This window comes from Barbus barbus (assembly GCF_936440315.1).
Source record: "Barbus barbus genome assembly, chromosome: 10".
Lineage (NCBI taxonomy): Eukaryota > Metazoa > Chordata > Actinopteri > Cypriniformes > Cyprinidae > Barbus > Barbus barbus.
This window is the reverse complement of record NC_136738.1, coordinates 1,037,165-1,058,767: the sequence shown is the minus strand read 5'-3', so window position 1 is coordinate 1,058,767 and position 21,603 is coordinate 1,037,165. Positions and strand designations below refer to the sequence as shown.

The window sequence follows — 21,603 nt, the reverse complement described above, 5'->3', positions numbered from 1 at the left end:
TTGTCCTGGCACCATGATGTGAGTCTCTCTACCTCATCCAAGTATGCGGTCTCATCGTTGTTTGAGATGAGGCCCAGAACCACAGTGTCATCAGCGAATTTGACAATAGATGTGGAGCTGTGAGAGGACACGCAGTCGTGCGTGTAGAGAGAGTAGAGCAGGGGACTCAGGACACAGCCCTGTGGGGCTCCTATGTTCAGGGTGATGGAGTTTGAGATTAACTGGCCAACTTTCACCACTTGAGGTCTGCCGGTGAGGAAGTCTTGAATCCAGTCACAGAGTGAGGAGTTTAGGCCGAGGTCTGTGAGTTTAGATGCCAGCTTGATGGGGACTATAGTGTTGAAAGCTGAGCTATAGTCAATGAATAGCAGCCTTACATAATTCCCATTGTTGCTGTCCAAGTGTGTGAGGGAAGAGTGGAGAACGTGAGAAATGGCATCGTCCGTGGATCTATTTGGGCGATAGGCAAACTGAAGAGGGTCCAAAGTATCAGGTATGGAGGAGCAGATGTGGCTCTTTACACGTCTCTCAAAAACCTTCATGACTATAGATGTGAGGGCAACTGGGCGATAGTCATTCAGGCAAGAGGGTTTATTGTTCTTCGGCACAGGGATAATAATGGATTTTTTGAAAGAAGTGGGAACCACGGAGGTAGCAAGGGACTCATTAAAAATGGAAGTGAACAAACCAGCGAGCTGATTGGCGCAGGACCTCAGAACACGGCCGGTTATCCCATCAGGTCCGGCTGCTTACCTGACGTTCACTCTCTTTAACGCCCTCCGAACCTCATCCTTTGACACGGTGATTACAGGATCGTTGCTGCTCTGCCTGTTGCTTCCTGACGCGCTGGTCGGCAGAAACGCGCCGTCGCCGTTGCCATCGAAGCGGCCGTAGAAGATGTTTAACTCGTTGGCCAGCAACGGATCTGCTCTCACCTCCGCGGAGGATTTGTTTCCGAAGTCACAGATGGTCCTCAGTCCCTGCCACATCCGTCGAGAGTCGTTGAGCTGGAAATGAGACTCAATTCTCTCTCTGTATCTGTGTTTGGCGGCTCTTACTGCGCGTCGGAGAGCATAGCACGATGCTTTGTACTCGCTCGTATTCCCAGACAGAAGAGCCTCATTGTAAGCGGCAGTGCGTGTGTTAACCGTGGCAAGGATTGTTCTGTCCACCCACGGTTTCTTATTGGAGAATGTCCTTATCGTTATTGTTTCTGTAGCTTGCTCGGTTAGCGTGTTTACAAAACTTAATGCTACATCCGTGAACTCGCTGACGTCAGAAGAACTCGCCCGGAACATGTCCCAGTCGACGTCATCAAGCGCCGCCGCCGAATGCCAACATAAATGCTATTTTGAAAAATGTGGTCCACAGTGAATTCAATCGTATTTTTTTTTTGCTGTTGTACAGCTCATCTAATTAATATTAGCTCAGACATTATTTTGAAACAAGTGCTACTTAGCTTGGGAGGGCATTTTTTTAGCAGGTTTTGAGAGACAGGTCGATTCTGAGTGAAAGCTGACCTTCAGGTCAACATCGCTTATTTATTCACTAAGAAATGTTAAATTGAAATATGCTATCAAAAACTGAATGGGCCAAGCTCCAAAGTCCCAAACAACCGGCTCTAGCCTCTTCAAGAGGATATGTGTATACCCTTTTGAAAATACCTAATTCTATCAAGACATTTACTTGTGGGAGCTGTTAAAGGATAAGAGATCTTTTTTCACTCCGTCAAGGCCTCTCACTATATTCCTCTCAAATCAGATTTTCCTGCAACACTGCTGAAGCAATGAAATAAAAATCTAATTTTCCCAAATGAAATCAACCAAAAACCAATTGGGAGCTGCAGGCTTTCCCTGATAAATCACATCAGAATAATTCCACATTCCAAACACATATTTTAGTCTGATAGCAATTCATCCATCAATACACCGATTCTGTCTAGCCACCTCGAACAGATCGTCAGCAGGTAATGCATTGTATGCCGTCTCCATAAGAGGAAAATCAATCAAAATTTTAATTCAGATAATACTGTAATACACTGGTCTATGCAGAGCCGTGTCCCATATATGAAACAAGGATGCTATAAAATATAGAGATCCCCATTTCCCGCCGCAGGACTGGCGCAAATGAATAACCTTGGTTTGTGCTGCCGAGCTGTTTAAATGAGTTACTTTCCCATTTCGGTTGTCAGTGGAGAAGTTTATTACATGTGAAAGTCATAACGTGGATCCGGTCCATTGCATATTTGCCATTTGAATGGTGTGCAGATTTCCATCAGTCAGTGCGTGAAATAAAACAAAGCTTGCGTGTGCACAGATACGGTAAAAGACGTTCATAATTCAAGATTCAAGATTCAAGATTTGTATTCGTCACATACACAATTATACAGAGTATAACCAGGAGTGAAATGTAAGTAAGATCAGCTAGTAAGTAAGTACGATCAAGATCAGCTGCTTTAAAAAGTGAATAGTACAAATACTATAGCGTACAACTGCTATCTTGAAATGTTTGCCTAAAAGTTCATTGTAATCAGATATTCACTGAAATTCCCTCTCACCTATATACACATGCTTGGAATGGAAAGTCAGTGATTTCAGAACTAATCCTTCACCCCAAGGATATGAATTACAGCGGTGGGGGACAGAATTAAATGAGTTGCAATAAAAAGGTGTTAATACCCTCAATTACTTCAGGGCTGAAAGACCCAGGGCTCTGCCTGTGTTTACCGTGGTAGTTACCGCATCAATGTGTGCGGCTTTAAAACAGAATGATCCTGATCGTTCAGTGATCGTGAAAAGAGCATGTGCTCGATTTCATGTCCTCGAGGATTAAATGACTAGTCAAACGCATGTCGGTGATTAATGTAATGGTTCCCTAGAGTTGTTTATCACACATGGCTGGTGTATTCACTCCCTAACAGTTGAGAGAGAGCATACTCACCATTGTTTGCTTTTGTTTTTTGTTTTTGCAGGACTAAAAGTGGACAGGACGTCAATGGGCTGGACTATGATTCTAAAAGATGACTCAGGTGTAATGGGCTGGGCATGGCGTGTTGGGAACTACCTGCTGCTCTCTATGTCTCTAATTGGAATGCAAGTGAGGTCAGACCTGGAGTTTCCAAAGGACAGGCACTATGCGTGGAAAACGGGTAAGCGCGTTGTCTATGATGTCTATTTCTGTGATATGGAGATCTCTACGATAGATCTCTTTTTAATGGCTCCGCTTTGATGTTTCTCTCTCCTGTTAGCATTACACAGCATCCATCCATCCGTCCATTCAGGATTTTATCTCACTCTAGCTCCAAGCAATACAGTGTTTATCAGGAACTAGCGTAATTCCTCCGTCCCTCTTCAACGTTTCATGCTGCTTTCTTCCTTCTCATGCTTAATTATTATTTTGCTCTCTGAGATGTGGCCTAGCTCTGTTATCATTTACTCATCTTTTTGTTGTTCTAAACCCGTTGCATGGAGCACAAAAGGAAAGGTTTCACAGAATGCTCTGGCTCCCTCAACCTGAGGTCATTGAAAAAACTTGCCTCTGCCTTTTTTGCAAAACTTGCTGCAATTCGCTACAGTTTCCAGCTGCGGTTAACACTAGTGGCAGTAAAACCAACAACTTTTATTCCTTTTCATACAAATTATAATTTGACTAAATTATAGATTATTAATTAATAAAGATTTATTTTCCTGCATTTTATTGCATAATACTATGTTATGACCTCAAAACACTGAAAACATTTTGACATTTGCATCACATATCCAATTATATGCATGGCTTTTCCGACATAGTAAACTTGCTCAGTAGCTCACCTGATACAGAGTTGCACTTTTGTGATGTGAAGCACTGTATGATTCCCGTGAAACACAAGTCTCGATAAAAAGCTCAAAGACTTGTAGAAGCAAGCTAAAATGGCATCTTTTACCTCATGTGTGCTTTTGTTAACACTATTGGCTATATTTAGAGTAGGGTTTAGTATAGGTGCTACATTATTTTCAAGTATGATAGAGCATGAACTTTGTAGCGCCACTCTCCAGGCTTTTTATTTTCTAACTACCATGAAACGTAAAACAACCAATGTTATAAAACTTTTTAAGATTCATGTTCATCGGTAGCACTTCACTACAGGGACCAATTCCCACTATTGACTAGTTCCTTATTTGCATGACCATATTCTTCATCCCTAATCCTGCCCAATACCTAAACTTGACAACTACCTTACTAACTATTAATAAGCAGCAAATTAGGAGTTTGAGGCAAAATGGTTAATGGTTTGTTTATAGCGAGAATTTGACCTAAAAATAAAGTGTGACCCGGTCATCTGGTTAAAAAAAAACCAGCTTTTAGTGTCACTCACTGGACATTTCACTTTAAAAGCAAGAAAGAACGTAATACACAGTAATTTGACATAAATGATCGTGGGTTGTCTTCTCTGTTCGATGAAAGTGAAAGGACACCACATCTGTTCTGGATTCCGTTCACTTTCATTTTAAGCAGTGTGGTCATTCTGCTAAATTTCTCCTTTTGTGTCACGCTGATGAAAGAAACTTTCATGACTGATTTGGAATAAATGATGAAAAATGATGACAGATTATGACAGAATTTTCACTTTTGGGTGAAATCTCCCTTTAATAGCATTGTATTGACTGTGTTTGCTTCTGTCTTTGTGGAAAACCGTCTTTCATCTGTTCCTTTTTCCCACCACTGAGAATCCCTCATTCACACAGCTCCCAACATCACAACGACACTGACATCTTACGCTGGAATGAAAAACTCTGCCGAGTTTGATCAAGGGATCCTGTGTGGATGTGGGTCTGTTAGCATAATATATGCTCTGAGAAAGATTATCCATCTCTTGCTGAACAATGACAGGGCCTACTGCAGAGAACGTAATCACATATAATGATGTATATAGTAATCTATTCCTAGTCTTCAAAGCTGGAGTAATTACCTACCGTTATGCCTAGCTCGAGATTTATGGGCTTTGCCAAGGCATTCTGAAGTAAGGCAGGATTTTCTACATGTTGTGCTCAGTTTCACAAACAAGAAAATCTGATTCCGACCCTTAATCTCTCTGTTTCTGTCAGAGCAGGTCTGATTTTTCCCCTCGCTGCCAAGATTGATTCCAGATAAGGACTTTTACCCTCGGCGCGCGCGACTTTCTGCAGCTGTTGACTTCAAAATATTTGATGAATGAAACGCGAAGGCATTTGCATTCCATAAATGATTTAAAACACCCAAAGGTGATTCAATTTGAGCCTGATTGTTGTCCTAGGTTGCCTCCGAGAAGCAGACCTACAGAATGAAGCAAAAAACCCTTGGAGTAACGACCGCAGTGCATCGTTCTCAGATCAGCAATGTGGAAAATGAAGTAATGAATTTAAACTCACTGCCTCAGATGTTTTCTCTGTCCCTGTGAGTGTGTTTTCAACCTTTTTTGTACACAAAGGCCTCATTGGCTTTTTGATAAGCGCTTTCATGTGCTTCCGCTCAGTGTGACGATGGTTCTACTCAGAAGATAAAGAGATTGATGAACTACACTTGAAAAATCCCGTACGCAGAAAGAATCTAATCAGATCATCGCGAGCGAGGCTGTGACATCTCTACTGAGCAGTGACGGCTGATATATATCGCTTGGAAAAATGAGAAATCACATCGCTGAATACATTTTAACGCTTTTTGGTGCGAGTATGACCGACGACAGGCATTGTACGTGCATCTGATATGTCAGTGGCTGTTAGGATTGGCATCAATTTTTTATAGAAAGGATTATGATATGGTCGGACCAATTAGCAATGCCTTACAGAGCATGAGAGATTGTTGGTGTAAATTATTAATGACTTGATTATAAAGTCAACTCAGTTCCACTTAGCTGAGTTTGAATTATTAGGTTGTAGTGATGGTTACTTTCTGAGGTTGTTGACTATTTTTCTAGCACCAGACGTCAGCTAGTCAGCATCTCTGTAAATTTCAAAATCTGGAAAACATTTCATTGCCTCTTTGTCGGTTCATATGACTCTACACTTGTGGTAATTGGTGTCCTATAATTCTTCTAGGCGTTTAATCACAGGCAGAGCTGAGTTCAAATGAGTGTTCAACTGTTATAGGGGAAAGCTCTCCCTCAGAGTTGGCAGAACAGTGTGACTTCACGTTATGGAGAGCTGATGTGTGCTTTAGGCTTGACCTTCATCACTGTCTGAGAAACAGGGGGTACCCAAGGCTGTGGGTAATGGGATGATCATTTAGCTCCTTAAACAAAGCACTCTCATTAGGGCCTGTGAGGAACAATCCCTTCTGCTCCATTTTTCACCAGCGACTGCCTGAAGAGAGGGAGAATGAGAGTCGTCAGTGATCTGACTATATGCAGGGTTTCTGCATGTGATTTTCATCTGAAATCAAAGGAGCCTGCTGAAAATTTGAGTATTGAGCTATCTGGTGTAGTTAGCATTGTCAACCCTCATGCATGGTAGTAATATTGTGTATTAACCAGTTTCCGGAATGACTGTTTTCCTTGTAATTCTTCAGGAGAAATGAAGGAGATTGTATCAGGTTTCGTTTGCGAAAATAGTGGATGAAGAGCAATGCCGCGTATAAGCATTTTTAAACTTATTTTTGAGCTATTTGTGCATTTGAATTGGTTTTTATAGCTTATTTTTTTAATAGTAAAATAATATTTTAGTTTCTAGCTCTCACATACTTTACGCCTGAGAACTGTGCACCATTCTATTATCTAGTCAGAAGAAGAAAATGCTGTGCAAATGCTTCATTAATTGTCAAAATATTGTTTTTTTTTCCTCTTGGTGAAAACACTTAGATGTAGGCGGGGTTGGATGTCCAGGATGCAGCGAGCCCTACTTGAAATAATGTACTTTTGTGATTGCGAATAAGTGGAGTGTCTCGTGAGTGTTACTCACATTTGATGTGAATGTCTCTCGCGAGTTACAGTTGGAGCTGGAGCTAGGAGACATAATAAATAGGCTACAGCGCATGTTTGAGGTAGATGTTGTGTTTTTGTCAGTAAATGTTTAATTATATTACTGGTGTTGCCTCCTTTGTTCACTATTACACTACTGCATATTGCATCTGACACTGGTATCACTTAATTTTGTCACATGAGCCCACCCTTTCGAACGTTTCACTTTTGCCGCCACTGATTGTACGCAAACACACACCGCACATGCACACGGATATCACACGCAGCAGCTTCTAATTCATCATTAACATTGAAGTATACGGAGATAAAACAACGCAAGTATCGATGACAGTACCGTTTGTTCTCGGTACCCATCCCTATGCGTCAGGGAAATGTATCGGCGTAAAAGTATACATTTTAATTAGGAAATGTAGTTGAGTAAAAGTAAAAGTTGGCTGAAATACAACAACTCAAGTAAAGTACAGATACTCCGAAAAGTACTGTAACAAAGTATTATTTTTGCATTCTAGCAACCTACGTTTAGTTTGACCCACATAGAAACAGTTACAAGGACATTGAAGTCTATAGATTACACACATACTCTTACAATTTATAAATGATCTGATTGAATACATTTTCTTATAATTTAGTTTGAATTACATTGTCACAATGATTGCAATGTCCACACTTAATGCATCTCCTATGACGAATGTAGAATGTCTGGAATACATTCATGCTTCACAAATTCATACTTTATAAAACATATTTTTTTAACAGTCTCCAAGTAATTACGTATTTGAAAGATGTACCTCTTGCATGTTTGGTGCTGTAGCACTTTAGAAATAATAATTGACTCATTTTACCAAGATTAATTTCCCCAAAAATTCAGTTTAAATGAAAACTCTAAAATGAACAAAATGCCTCTGTATTGATCTTTTGCAGTGCTTGCTTTGTCTTTCTAACATATCAATTGTTATATATGATGCAAGATAAATATGTCAGCAGTTGCTCTATTACACTGGCCCTATAGAATCTGATTGATTCGCTCACAGATGAGTTGCTTTAACACGCTGTGAAAGGTTTTATTGCTGGAGTCACGTGTGATCTTAAATCTGATGAGGCCTGGTTTGATTTGTTATACCATTACAGTTGTCCGGTTTCTAATTTAGGTAGACTATGGAATCAGCATTAAAGGGCTGTTGGAAAGTAAATATACATTTTCATATTAATCTGGAAGTCTTGGTTTCTGTCTATAGAAATGTTTGCAAGCTTCATGACATTCTCTTTTTTTTATGATATTCGAGGGTTGGTTAGTAAACAAGACAACATTCAATATGGAGAGCTACTTTTTAGGTATCTGATTAACAGTAAGGATCACGGCCCTCAGTGAGGGAGACCTTACTTTAAAATCCGATCCTATTTGCAAATATCACCATATCTCTTGTTCTTTAAAGTCCTGTTTATTTGCTCTTGTGATAAGGCTTATCTTCAAAAACAGAGCATCCAGTTGGGCAATGTTTCTCCATCAATGAATATAAGCAATTAAACACACGTTGCACTGTCTATTAGCATATCAGTTATATCCTCGTCATGGATGCTAACAGATTTTCTTGAGGTCTGGGTTTGCATTATTAGGAAATGTGTCATCTCATTCCCACACGCTTATCTCAAAGACGGGGGCTCAAATTTGTTCTGGATTTTTCATGGACTTTTTCCCTGCAAAGAAAAATGTATATCTTCATGCTTTAGTCATAACTTAGTAGGCGCAAATTAGAGCTGTGCCTCAAAGCGTTTTATTTTCTTAAAGACATTTATAGCTGTTTTTGATCTGTTATAAATCCATTAAGATTGAATAAAAAGGCTGCAAACAGTTTTCCCATTTTCTTTGACATCAGGTCATTTCATTCCAGTTTTATCAAATGTAGTTGTATTTGATTATCATTTTGCAGAGTTATCTCAGAGATGAAAGGAAAAGGAAAAAAAATAACTTTGGTCAGACATGGCAGATTGACATTTTGAATATTTCCCTCTGACAAATACCAAGCACAGCACAGAATGGCATTGTGTTATTTTTCTTTGAGAAATGGACTGGCATTTGAACAGGCAGAATAATGCTGCGGGTCTCTTTCTTTGTGGCCGACAGCTTTATTCCCTCCTCTCAGAACACAACTACAGCCAGCTCTAGTGTAAATCACTGCGACTGACACTCACATCCTTTTTCACAGAGATTTTTAGCACATTTTTCCAAATGATTCTCAAATCTAGACATTGTTTTGAACATGCTGAGATAATTATTTGTGTCTATCTTATACCTCCGAACATATATAGTATGAGTGTAAATTATATATATATATATATATAAAAAGATTAAATAATTATAATTATTTCACTTTTACTTGATTTTTATCAAGATGTTTATAAAAGAAGTCTCTTATACTCAAGGCTGCGTTTATTTGATTGAAAATACAGTAAAAACAGTAATATTGTGAAATGTTGTTACAATGTTGCAAGTATCTGTTGTCTGTTTGAATATATTTTAAAATGCATTTATTTATTATTTTTTGTGATGGCAAAGCTTCAGTCGTTTCTCCAGTCTTCAGCCTAATATGCTGGTTTGCTGCTTAATATTTTTGTAAAAAAAAGTTATATGAAAATGAATAGAAGCTACAAAAGAACAGCTTTTACATGAAAAACTTTTGTAATGTTATGTCTTTACTGTCATCAATTTATTGTGCCCTTGATCTTACTGACCCCACATTTAATTAAATATGCAATTAATTATTATGCATTTATATTTAAAATATATTTTCCATTCTAAAAATGCATGGAAATTCTCGTGATAAAATGTTTCCTCCCAATACATTTTAAGTCTGCTTGTTTTTTGTAGTCTGTTTAAATTGGACCCGTTTCTGGAGGTCTTAACGGTGGTGTTTCCAGATGATGTGCATCCAGAGTAAATGTGGGAACTTGAAGTTGAGAGCATGAGAGCAGAGACAATGATTCCCTGCAATGAGAAATCAATAAAGGTTTCATTAAGGAGGGGAGGGTTCATCATGGCCCTTTTGTCATGTATCATTCAGCATTCATGGCCGCTGTTGATCACAAAGATAAGTAAATGAAGATGAAAGGAAAGAGGTGAGGTATTACAGTATTACCAGCAGACTCACGGTAACCTCACATAACTCAGTTAATGAGCATCTTGAGGATATGAACGGGACGTGAGAAGTCATTTAGCTTTCATTGCCAAAGCTGAAATTAATATATTTATATTTTAAAAGAATAAAAGACAGATTACATTTCCTTTATACCAACTGTTTTGCTTCAGGACTCATATTTTGCCAAAAAATTTAAAATTTCAATGGTTTCATGCTCAGGGCAGCTAATAATTGACTGAACAGAATAAATTGTGGTCGGCACTCATTTATCCTTACTGCTAGTGAACCCGTATTTTAAGCAGTCTGGGTTGTATTTTACCTTGTGGCGCTTTGTTCATGGTTTTTAGGATAAGTAAAAAAAAAAAAGGTAGGAGGAAAAGTAAAATGCTTAAGAAGGCATTTGCCCTTTTTATGCAGTTGCACTAAATAAATAATTTTGACAAAGCGATGACAGCCACATATGTTCCTAACAGAAACTTTCTTACCAAAATAACTCACATTGCTTGCAATCATTGTGTGTTTATTAACTTGACCTTGGAACACAGTTGTAGATGCATGTTTACAGCTCTCCTTACATTATGTGATAACGTGATTGGGAGTTGTAGCCGATGTGTGCTATCTCCATGAGCAGGGGGAGCTGATTGAGGTTGTCTTAAAAGCTTTACATGCATCCTCCCCAGACCCACCAGACAGGAATTTTCCAAGCCGTTTTCATTCCCAACAGAATATTCCTTGCCAAGATACAGATTTCAGAAAGCCTTCTGCCTCTGATGTTCCTTGACGCTGTGAAGGTTATTTCATCAACCGCATGCAAAGTTCCTTTTCTTGCCTTTTTTTATCACTTTTCTCAGATACGTATTAAAATATCATCGTGTGACAATATCAACACATTCTTCTTTACATATCTTCATTCTATCTGTTAGTTTTCAGAAAATAGTCTGTAGAGAAGCAAATATGAGCTTCAGAAGCATCAGCTTTAGTAATATTATAGTAAGTGTTCAATGAGCCAGTGTGGCCTTTTGGGACTCATATTACCATATTCTCACATATGATAAATCACCATATGTTTTCTCTGACAAAAAGCCATTAAATCAGAATGCTTTCATGTCTGTGAGTAGGAAAACATTAGTCATAAACTGTGAGCAAATAACATGCTTTCACAAAACAAACAATATGTGCAGGGTCAGTTCCAGCTCTTCACTACAGGTGAAAAAGTGTTGAAAAGAATGCCAAAAGCAATGTGACAGACACACTCTGTAGGTGTTGGCATGCCCACCAAACTATCTGGTGCTTTTGGTGAAAGGCCAAGAGCTGTGTGTTGTCTAACAGGAAGGCACAGGAGATGTGCCCATATGCTCTTACTGGAAGTAGTATGTCATATACAGCAGTCGTTCTCAACTTTCACTTCAGGACCCAGATTGTACACCTTTCTAAAATTATTCCTGTAATGATTTGAGTAACGTTTTGAAGAAATATTAAAAAAAGTAACGTTTCAACAGTCATTACTCTAGTCTTCAGTGTCACACGATCCTTCAGAAATCATTCTAATATACTGATTTTGCTCAAGAAACATCTCATTTCACAGTTGAAAATAGCAATGGATTGTTGAATCCACAAGCCTTTATTTGAAGCACTAATCTTTTGTAGCATTATAAGTGACTTAGGAATCGATAAATATGTGTGTGTGTAAATTGTTGATTAATTGCGTGATTAATGCGTGATGTTTCTCACTTCATGGATACATTTTGAATACATGTAAATGTATTATTAAAATATTATTTTATTATACAAACCACACACACCCACAAAAATTGTGGCTTGCTTTTTTTTTTTCTATTCCTTGTTGCAAATGAGCCTGTATGTAATTTTGTTGGTGTTGTACAGTATGTACTACTATACTTCTGCTAGTGGTTTTGGTTTTTAGGCTGTTCTACCAAGTGACAGATTAATTTGCACCAAAATACTGTAGAATTTGATTGGACTCTTCTCTTTTTGTACTAAAAATTGCTCTTTGGTCCTGATAAACTGAATGTGATGATAATAACCAGCGATGACAAACTGAAGGTTTAAGGAACTTGACAGCATCTTCTGAAAATGTATATGATAGTCGGTGTAACTGTGACAGCGCTGACAGAAAAACTGCCTAAGTTAGGGGACTGACAAGAAAACATTGTCAAAAACCCATCACTTTCCATCAGGTAAGAATTTACAGCTCAGCAACTGTTGTGGCAGTAATGTTTTCTCTGTGTCATCACAAATTACCCACCCAGCCAGTGCAGCAACAGATTCAGTCAGATTGGTTCCCCTGTGATTAGATTTTCTCCTCTCTCCCACACAGTCCTGTTTGAGAGTCTATATTGTGTGTGCGGTAATTAACATGGTATTACATGGCCTCGGGGCCACTCCAGGGGCCCTTGCAAGAGCCGTAGCTAAGCTGCAGTGGATGTCATTGTCCTCCTGTCACACTGCTGTCCGAAGCTCGAGACTATATGGTAATGCTCACCGTTCTGTATTTTACTCCACATTCTCACATATAACAATGCAATCATATGGAATACGGTCAGAAGGACTGTAACGGATTCACTGCCCTAGATATATGGCATCGTTCCCTTGTTACTAGGGAGTTAAAGTCACCTGTAAATGTAATTTGCATTAATTAAGACTTCATACTGACTGTGTATGAGGAGGCTTGAGTCATCGCACTAGTACGCACTAGCGTAGCAGGACAGACGTTTAGAAGGAAAGACATAAACATTGTGTGAAATCTCTTACACGGCAAAATGAGATAATGTGAAGCTGTTGCGTTAAAGTGACAGTTCATCCAAAAATTATATCATTTACTCCTCCTCATATCGATCCAAACCTGTATGGCTTCTTATTCTTCTGTTGAACACAAAAGAAGGTATTTTCAACAGATTTTTTTCATACAGTGAAAAACAACATTGGAACCCGTTAACTTTAATTGAATAGAAAAAAAGAACACATTGTTCAAAACTTTTTTTTTTGAGTCAAAAGTATTTTCATTTTTATACATTTTAAGGATGTACTTTTACCTGATCCGACTCTTAAAGATGACTTTCATCGGTGTGACCCAGGGCTCTCAAACTACTAAAGATACGCTTCAAGTATTATCCTTAAATCCGGCCCACAAATCAATTTTCACCACCTACTTTTGGTATGACCTTTTAATGTTAGCCTGAAGTTCTCGTAAGGATTGTTAAAAGGTAACTTGGTTACACTTTATTTTGATAGTCCACTTTAGACATTCTACTAACTATAGGCAAATTTGTAACTACATGTCAACTAATTCTAATTAATTTGCAACTACATGTCTACTAACTCTCAGTAGGGTAGGTTTAGGGTTAGTAGAATAAGTTGACATACTTGCAAATTTTCTCATAGTCAGTATGTTGTGGACCCATCAAAATAAAGTGTTAGAAGATATTAATCAGACAGTCTACTAATACACTAATTCCTGCTAGTTGACATGTAGTTGCAAAGATACTTACTGTAGAATGTCTAAAGTGGAAATAAAGTGTTATGAATGAATAAATGAATCACTTTGCACAAGTCACTCTTAAAAATGCTTAAACATTAAGCATCTGGTCTTAATGAGATTTTAAGTGGAAGTGATTTATTTTATTTTTTTATATCTAATGCAATGCGCTTCAAATATTTCATGAGGCTTAAGAGTCCCGAGGCTTTTTGGGCACCATTGTATATATTTTTCTTCATGGCTTATTACAGGTCTAAAACACAAATGTAAATTTGTGATAAAAGCTGCAGGCTATAGGTGACAACAAACAAGTCAGCATGCATCCATCAAGAAGGTGTAGTTATGCGTGTCTACACCGGATGTGTGGAGCAACTCTCCCATTACAGTCAACAGAGCTGTCTACTCTGGAAGCACCCCGATGTGCCTTCAGCTCACGGACATCCTCTTTCTATTTTTGCCTTGTTGCACAGCCCAGCCACTTATTTTTTGACTGCAATAAAATGTCTTTATTTACTAATGTCAAATGTGTTATTTGATGGCTGTGTATTTTAGTCTTTGTTAAATAACTTCTGACTGTTTCATCAAAGACAGATTGTGATGTGTCTGGCCTCTTAATGAGACCTGCCTGATGTGCAGTGGCCGTATTCAAGAACCATAATTTCAGGCATCATTAGTTCTCTGAACATGTAGAGCCATGGGCTGCTGTAGATGTAAGGGAAACTAAACTGAATAAATGCATATTGTGATTCTACACCATTCACATGAGTGAGTCAAAGAATCATTCACTGAACCGATTTGTTTAAAAACACCAATTTATTCAGCATTAAATCAGGTGTCTTCTTTATCTACGAGTCCTTAAATCATGCACTCAGATGATTAATTTGAACACATATTCATTCAGGAGCGAAACATCACTGCTGTGTTTTGCGTGTGGACACTCAGTGGTAATGCTTTGTTTGGAACTAACTTGGCGGAGCATAAACAGACAAGGTAAATGTCCGGTTCACACAGAACGTGTTTTTGCATAAGAAACATATACTGTGGAATGGGGAAAAAACAAAGAAAATCACAGGTAGACTGTAACAGAAATGCTGCTCTAGATATGCCATCTTTCCCTAGTTACAAGGGAATTTAAGTCACCTGTAAATGTAATTTGCTTTAATTAAGAATTGGGTCTTTTGTACTGACTGTGTACAAGGAGATTTGGGTCATCGTAATAATAGTGCAGAGTCATTTGCCTAGAGACAGACACTTCATTGGGGAAAAACACAAAAATGTTCAGTGAAATCAACGTGTTCTTACATTTTAAAGAGTTAAAGGGATAGCTCAAAAATGTCAATTCTGTTCTCATTTTCTTTCAAAAGGAGATTGTAAACTGTTTTTGTTCATACAATGAAAGTCTGTGGGGTCCAAAACAACATTGGACCCAATTGATTTTCATTGTTTGGACAAAAATACATTTTTTGTGTTCCACTGAACTCAATGACTTGAGGGTGAGTAAATGGCCCCTATTTGTATCTAAATTGTAAATTATGAAATATCTAAGCGGGCATGAAATGGATAATCAGTTATTCTTTAATATGTGCACATATAAGCGGTTACTCTACAATAAACACATACTGAAAGTGTCATACATAAAGTAACTCCCCAGTTAAAACTATGAATTTTTAGTTTCCGCCCTTCTAAAATGACAGGATTTGAAATCGCCCCAGTCATGATGTAGGGATTATATACTACACATCTCTTAACATGCATTTCATGATGGTGTGCTCTTAACAGCTCATGTCAGTCCATCAATCACAAGAGCGGTGCTGCTGTGAGGCTAAGATGTCGAGTCAAACCATCCGTCGTTGTTCATGCACAAACTGCATGGCGCAGCATGGCTGTGATTAGCTGTGGCAAGGTGGATTTAGTCATATTAAATAATATTTTGTCTGCAATTAAACCAGTTAATTTAGATGTTATAGCATTAAGGGCATTTTTAACTGTTTGTGCTGTACAAGTTGCCAAAATTTCTTATATGTCACTTGCCCATTCTGTTCAAACAGTCTGAAATAGTATACCATTTCCACCTTTTTCTTAACCAGCCACAGATCCATAAGTTTGCAGGTTTCTTTCAGCTGCTGTTCTTCTGGGAATGCAGATCTCAGGTGGAGGCGTGGGGAGCCTAAACGAGACGCTCCTGAGGTTGCATCTCAATGAGCTGCGAGAGAACACACAGCTGTAATGATAAACCGAGCCAAAGCTGCTGCTGGGCTTTTGCTTTTATACTCTATCAGGAAATTTCTCCTTCAGACGGAGCTGATTTGTTTTCAGAAATGAAAGGGTCATGTACTCGGTGTGTTTAGATATTGAAGGAAATGCCACACGCTGAGGGAGTGGTGTTGAAAGAGACATGCTGGTATTAAATTGGATTGTTTTCTCTCTAGCAAGTTGTCAATATACTGTATATCTATTATTATTTTGCCTGCAGATTCTGAAGCTGTAAAAAGTCTATATATATATATATATATATATATATATATATATATATATATATATACACTGCCCTCCATAAGTATTGGAATAGTTGTTGGTTGCTGGTGGTTTTTAAACTCTTGATTTCTCCATGCCCTTTGTTTTTGCTAGAGCTCTAATTGACTTCCTCTTTTCTTTTAGCATCCAAATTGCTTGCTTTTCTCTCAAAGTCAGCTCCTTCATCTTCATCCTGGTTTGTGTGTCATCATTGAATGCAAGATTCAGAATACAGAAGTAATGGGTATAACTGATACGACACATTCCCTGCTTTTAATATCTGAAGAATTAATGCAACAGGACACAGCTGATCACTTAGAAAGAGCTGTGAGGCAACTGCTCCAATGCTTATGCTCACATCAGATAGAGGGATGAACTCTAAAAGTGCTGAACTTCTTAGCTGCTAAAACATCTATGTGTTGAGTCATCCAATAATAAAATGTGACATTCTGTAGTTTTGTCTCATATTCATCTTTTAGTCATATTTGTAAATGTCTTGACTCCACAGCCAACAGAGCAGTTTTGTCTTTACTGTTACGTACACACATATATATATATATATAATGTGTGTGTGTGTGTGTGTGTGTGTGTGTGTGTGTTAGTGTGAAAGTGCACATATCTGGGGAAATATTGATATACTTTATATTTCTTTAGAAAGAATGTTTTTGTTTTTACAAACATGAAGTTAATAAACATGATAGTATGTGATGTGTATAATGTCATTTTCATTATATGAACAAAAGCAAGTGGTGACTACATTGCAATCGGAAGTTATTACAAACACTTGATGGTAGTAGTGGTGGGCAAAATGACAAATATCTTATATCATGACATGAGTAATTTTATTTTGTGGTAATGATATATCACGATATAGTTATTTTTGCTTTAAATAATGTCTTAATGACATCAAGGTATTTAATCAAGACATCAATGACATTAGGTACGCAGGAGCTAAACCACCTTATAGCATGTGCTAAATGAGTTCTGTTTTCACTGCTGATTGCATTTTAATAGCTTAAAATCACTTGTTTTAACCGCGATGCTTAAAAACGTGTGCAAACAATAAGTTTTCATGACCACAGCAACATCACGTGAGCGTGTAACTGAGATAGAGACGATAGTCCAAAATCTCTACCAGTTGATACATTTCTACTGGTTAATCATGTCTACCGGTATATCGCCCACCCCTTCGTGATGGTGGTTTAAAATGAGTTTTAAGTACAAAGTATAGTGTAAAACATATAAATAGTTTTATAAAGCATATGTTGCTAATTGTAGCTCTAATGCACCTGTTAGCCTGATGCGATAATGCTTCAGGATGTATTTTGTCAAAAAAAGTATGCGTGGTCATCAGAAAATGTTCTGTTTTCTAGAAAGACTCTTTATAATAAAAAGATTAATGCATGTTAGGATCAAAGTGATGTGAGACCATTGGACTATAAGCAGTGGATGAAAAGTTTTTATAAAATGACAAATAGGTTTCTGAGATGTCCTGCACTGGTTCTGCACGGTGTAGATGAACACAAGGGCAATGTATAACAACCTTATGTTCATGTTCAAAGGGCTGTTGTATGTAATTATTTTAATGTTCAACAGGTTAGCTGTTTTGTAGAATATGCTTTAATTTGATAATTGTCATATCCTTCAAACATCTAATTTACAAGCAGACTGAAATACATTGCTTGTAAAAAGTGCACATGTATCACCACCGCAGATATATATGTGTATTTATGTGTGTGTGTGTGTGGGTGTCCATCTACGTGTCTGTGTCAGTATAAATATTTGGTAATAAATGTAAAATATATTGTTTTTGTATAGTCAGTAGTTTTATATTGTACATATTTTTTTACAATTAAAAAATGCATTTTTGTACTTATTTTTATATTGTATTTTTTTTTTTTATTTGATTACACTATTTGCAGTCCTTTATGGGAGTAGTTCATTCCTTCATAAAATAATATAAGAACACAGTCTTGTTACCTTTATTGTTCTCTATTTCTGAACATACATAGGACTGCTGGGCATGTCAACAAAGTAATTTTACAAGTTTTATAATGTGCCCCCCTCCTCCACTGTTCAAATTGTTTCTTTAGCCCCTGATTTCCATCCAGCTGTTTTGTATATCGTTTAGCACAAGTGAAAATATACACTTTGTAACATGCAGTCTATAAATACATCCCAGTGGGTTTCCTTCCTGCAAAAACAGCGTGAGACAGAACAGAATTAGAAAAGGTGCCATTTCCTTGTAAAACACGTGTGCTTTCAGTGAAATGCATGCTTGTATTTTATATATATATATATAATTCCTATCATATGCATTCAGATTCTGTGGAAATATGCAGAACTTTTTGCAGGTTCTACGTTTGTAGATTCCATGTGGTCCTGAATATATCTTTTCTGACACATGACATGAAAAAAATTCACACCATATATTGAGTTTTTTGTCACTCAATATCTAAGTGTAGCACATTTGTGGAAGTCATGCACTTTTGACATTCTCTCTCTCTCTCTCTCTCTCTCTCTCTCTCTCTCTCTCTCTCTCTCTCTCAGTTGTTAGTCCAGGAAGGCTTGTCCTCTAAAACAGCCTCATTAGAACCTAATCATAGCAGCTGCACATGAGGATTTTGCGGTTTACACGTTTTTACACGTAGTTTTTCGATCACAAGCAGATGGCAACTGTAGAGAAACAACTTAGTGTGAATCTATATCTGGAAGATATTTCTTGCACTGCTCAATTTGCAGTTAGTTTGCATTTGTTGGGTGATGGAACATTCTCAGCTTTATCTGCTTTAAATGATAGCAATCCCAAATGAGTATTAAGTCTTATCCAATCAGAAATTGTCGTTGTGGTCTGAGGCAGGGACAGACTGTATGGTTCAGTAAAGTTGTACTTATTGTAATGCATGTAGAGGAAATGAAGTCATTTCTTTTAAAACTTTCCTTTTTCTGATTTTGCAAGGTCTCAGATCCCCACGGATATATATAAAGAGCCTGAAGTCTTGAATTTCCCAGACATATTCTGCTTTGACTGGCTTCACCGTTATTTTTATATAATTATTATAATTTTTTTATATTTGAGATCCTTGAGACCCAGTAGATGCATGTATAAGTAATTCTGAAATTAACTTCCGTTTAGATTTTTTAGTTCAGATTAGTCTGACCTAATCAAAACCTAGGATGCAGATATCTACTGTGGGGAAAAGGTTTGCATTTAACTTTTGATTTTAAAAAAGTCACTCTGGTTTCACAGTGTTAACAATTAGAGAATCTTAGTTTGTGAAGATTCATTGCATTTAACATTATTCATACTCAGTCTTTAATTAGATTAGGAAAAGTCATGAAGTATCCACCTGAAACTTCACTGTTAAGGATTTTTAGCTGCAATATTACTGGGGTCTCTGAGTCCCTATACAAAACATGTGAATTTGCCACCTTAAAGGAATAGTTCACTCAAAATGTACTCAAAAATTTTGTCATCATTTACTCACCCTCATGTCGTTCCAAACCTGTATAAGTTTCTTTCATATGTTTAACACAAAATAAGTTATTTTAAAGAATTTTGAAGAACCAAACAGTTGTTGGTCCCCTTTGACTTCCATATAAGAAAGAAATACTATGGAAGTTAATGGGGACCATCTGATTACCAGCATTATTCAAAATATCTTATTTTTTGTTCAACATAAGAATGAATCTCATACAGGGTTGGAACGACGTGGGAGTGAGTAAATAATTAGAAAATTTTAATTTTTGCTTTTTCATATTATACCAGTTGAGCTTTAGGAAGTAAAAAAAGATCTAGTATAAGAAACGATGCATTGTAAACAATTAGAATCACATGAACACCTGTGAATAATTTATTCCTCCCTTTTGCATTCGATTCCCCAAGATGGCATGAGAAAATTTAGCAGCACATTTTTTATCACTCTAATGACCTTAAAGTGCCATCATACGTGGCTCCATTACTACTGACAAGTGTAAATTACACTGTCAGTCTTCTCGTTGTTAAAGATCACGTTATAAATTGTAAAGGCATCACGTACCAGCCATTTCAGCAGCCACAGAAAACATTCACGTTTTGATGTCTTCGCATCTGTCCAAGTACTGCATGCTATTTTTCAAATGCCAGAGATCAGGAACCGCGAGCTCAACAGTGACATTTTTTTCCACTCGAGTAATAACCTATAATTTCTAGGGACTATTTTTGCTTCTTTTATTTAGTTTGGTGTTTGTTTATTTTGCTTGTTTGTGTTCTGAGAGTACAAAGAAGCTCTGAATGTGGTGTCATAAATGTTTTACATCAAGCGTTGACCCCGTCTCCCACTACGTAATTAGTTTTTGTCTCAAGCTTCAAATCCAAGTAGATGAGAAATGAGTGATGAAAGATCTCAGGCTCTGGATCTTGTCACAAGTCGTCTGATGATTCTACGCTGACAAGAGTTTGCTGTAAATAAACATGTTTGTCTGTGTGTTTCTTATAGGCTTGCCGTATTCACACTATTCAAAATGCGGCATATTTCTCTCAGCGCCTAGCTGGTGCTGCCAAGGCGCCATCTGTCTCAAATTACAGAGTATCTTCCTGAGTGTCTTGTCTCAGCTTTTGTCTTGTATCAGGAGCTGACTTCATAGAGTCGAGGCTCTTTCTCCTCACAGCAGACTTCAGCTCAACACATGCACATCTTTCAAATTCAAATATCATATAAGCAAATGCACCGCTCCATAAATACCACCATTCCCCTGAGCTATGATATAGTATACACTGTAAATAGCTTACAGAGCGTTTCTACCTTATCTGACACTTCAGAATGACTCTCAGTGGTGTATCCAGGGGTTAAATTGGGCCAGAGAGATCTGGAACGGCCTTGTGGCACTTTCAATTCATAAAAGAGTAAATACATTTGTCCGATTTGTTTGTCAGTGAGAAAAGCATTGAATAGACATTACACTAAGTAGCTTTATAAATAAATGTTTTGATTCAACATGGCAATAACATAGTTTTTCAGAAGCTGAATCTGAAGTGTCATTTAGGTATATTTACACAGACTGTTTAATGCAGCTCAGAGGTGGCATGAATGCAGTTACGCTGCAATTTGAATTGCATAAATAAAGATACTAAATGGATAATATTTTTTAATAAATATTGCATTATGATAATTAAAAGAAATGAAATGATACTCTCAATATGAAATGAAAACCGCCAGGAGTTGGCATCTTAATGAGTGAGTCGTTCAGTCATTCATTCATGTTTTTTTTTTTTTTTTTTTATGAATGGGTCACTGATTCATTGACTCACTTGATTTATTAAAAACTGTGGATTGATTCATTAACAAAACACCACAGTATTTTGCTCGGAAATGCACAACAGTTCTGCTGTGGCTTTGTTTGGAACTATTTTAGTTTTAAAACAAAACAGACAATATTGTCAATATTGTGTCTATAATTTAGCACAATATTAACCTCTTATTTAATGTATACAATTACATTTGCAATTGTGTAGATATTCGTAGATATCTAACCCTATATCTTGAATA

The 21,603-nt window shown here is 37.4% G+C and overlaps 1 protein-coding gene across 1 annotated transcript in view; it reads left to right on the top strand.

Moving 5' to 3' along the window:
- Positions 1-2,994: 2,994 nt before the first annotated feature.
- The window catches only part of LOC306876075 (thrombospondin type-1 domain-containing protein 7B-like), a gene marked incomplete at both ends in the record, with an annotated part of 135,190 nt that continues 116,581 nt past the window's right edge, over positions 2,995-21,603 (top strand). The window contains one exon of the mRNA XM_079426990.1: positions 2,995-3,148. Within this exon, the coding sequence (XP_079283116.1) occupies positions 2,995-3,148 (154 nt within the window). The remainder of the gene's footprint in view (positions 3,149-21,603) is intronic.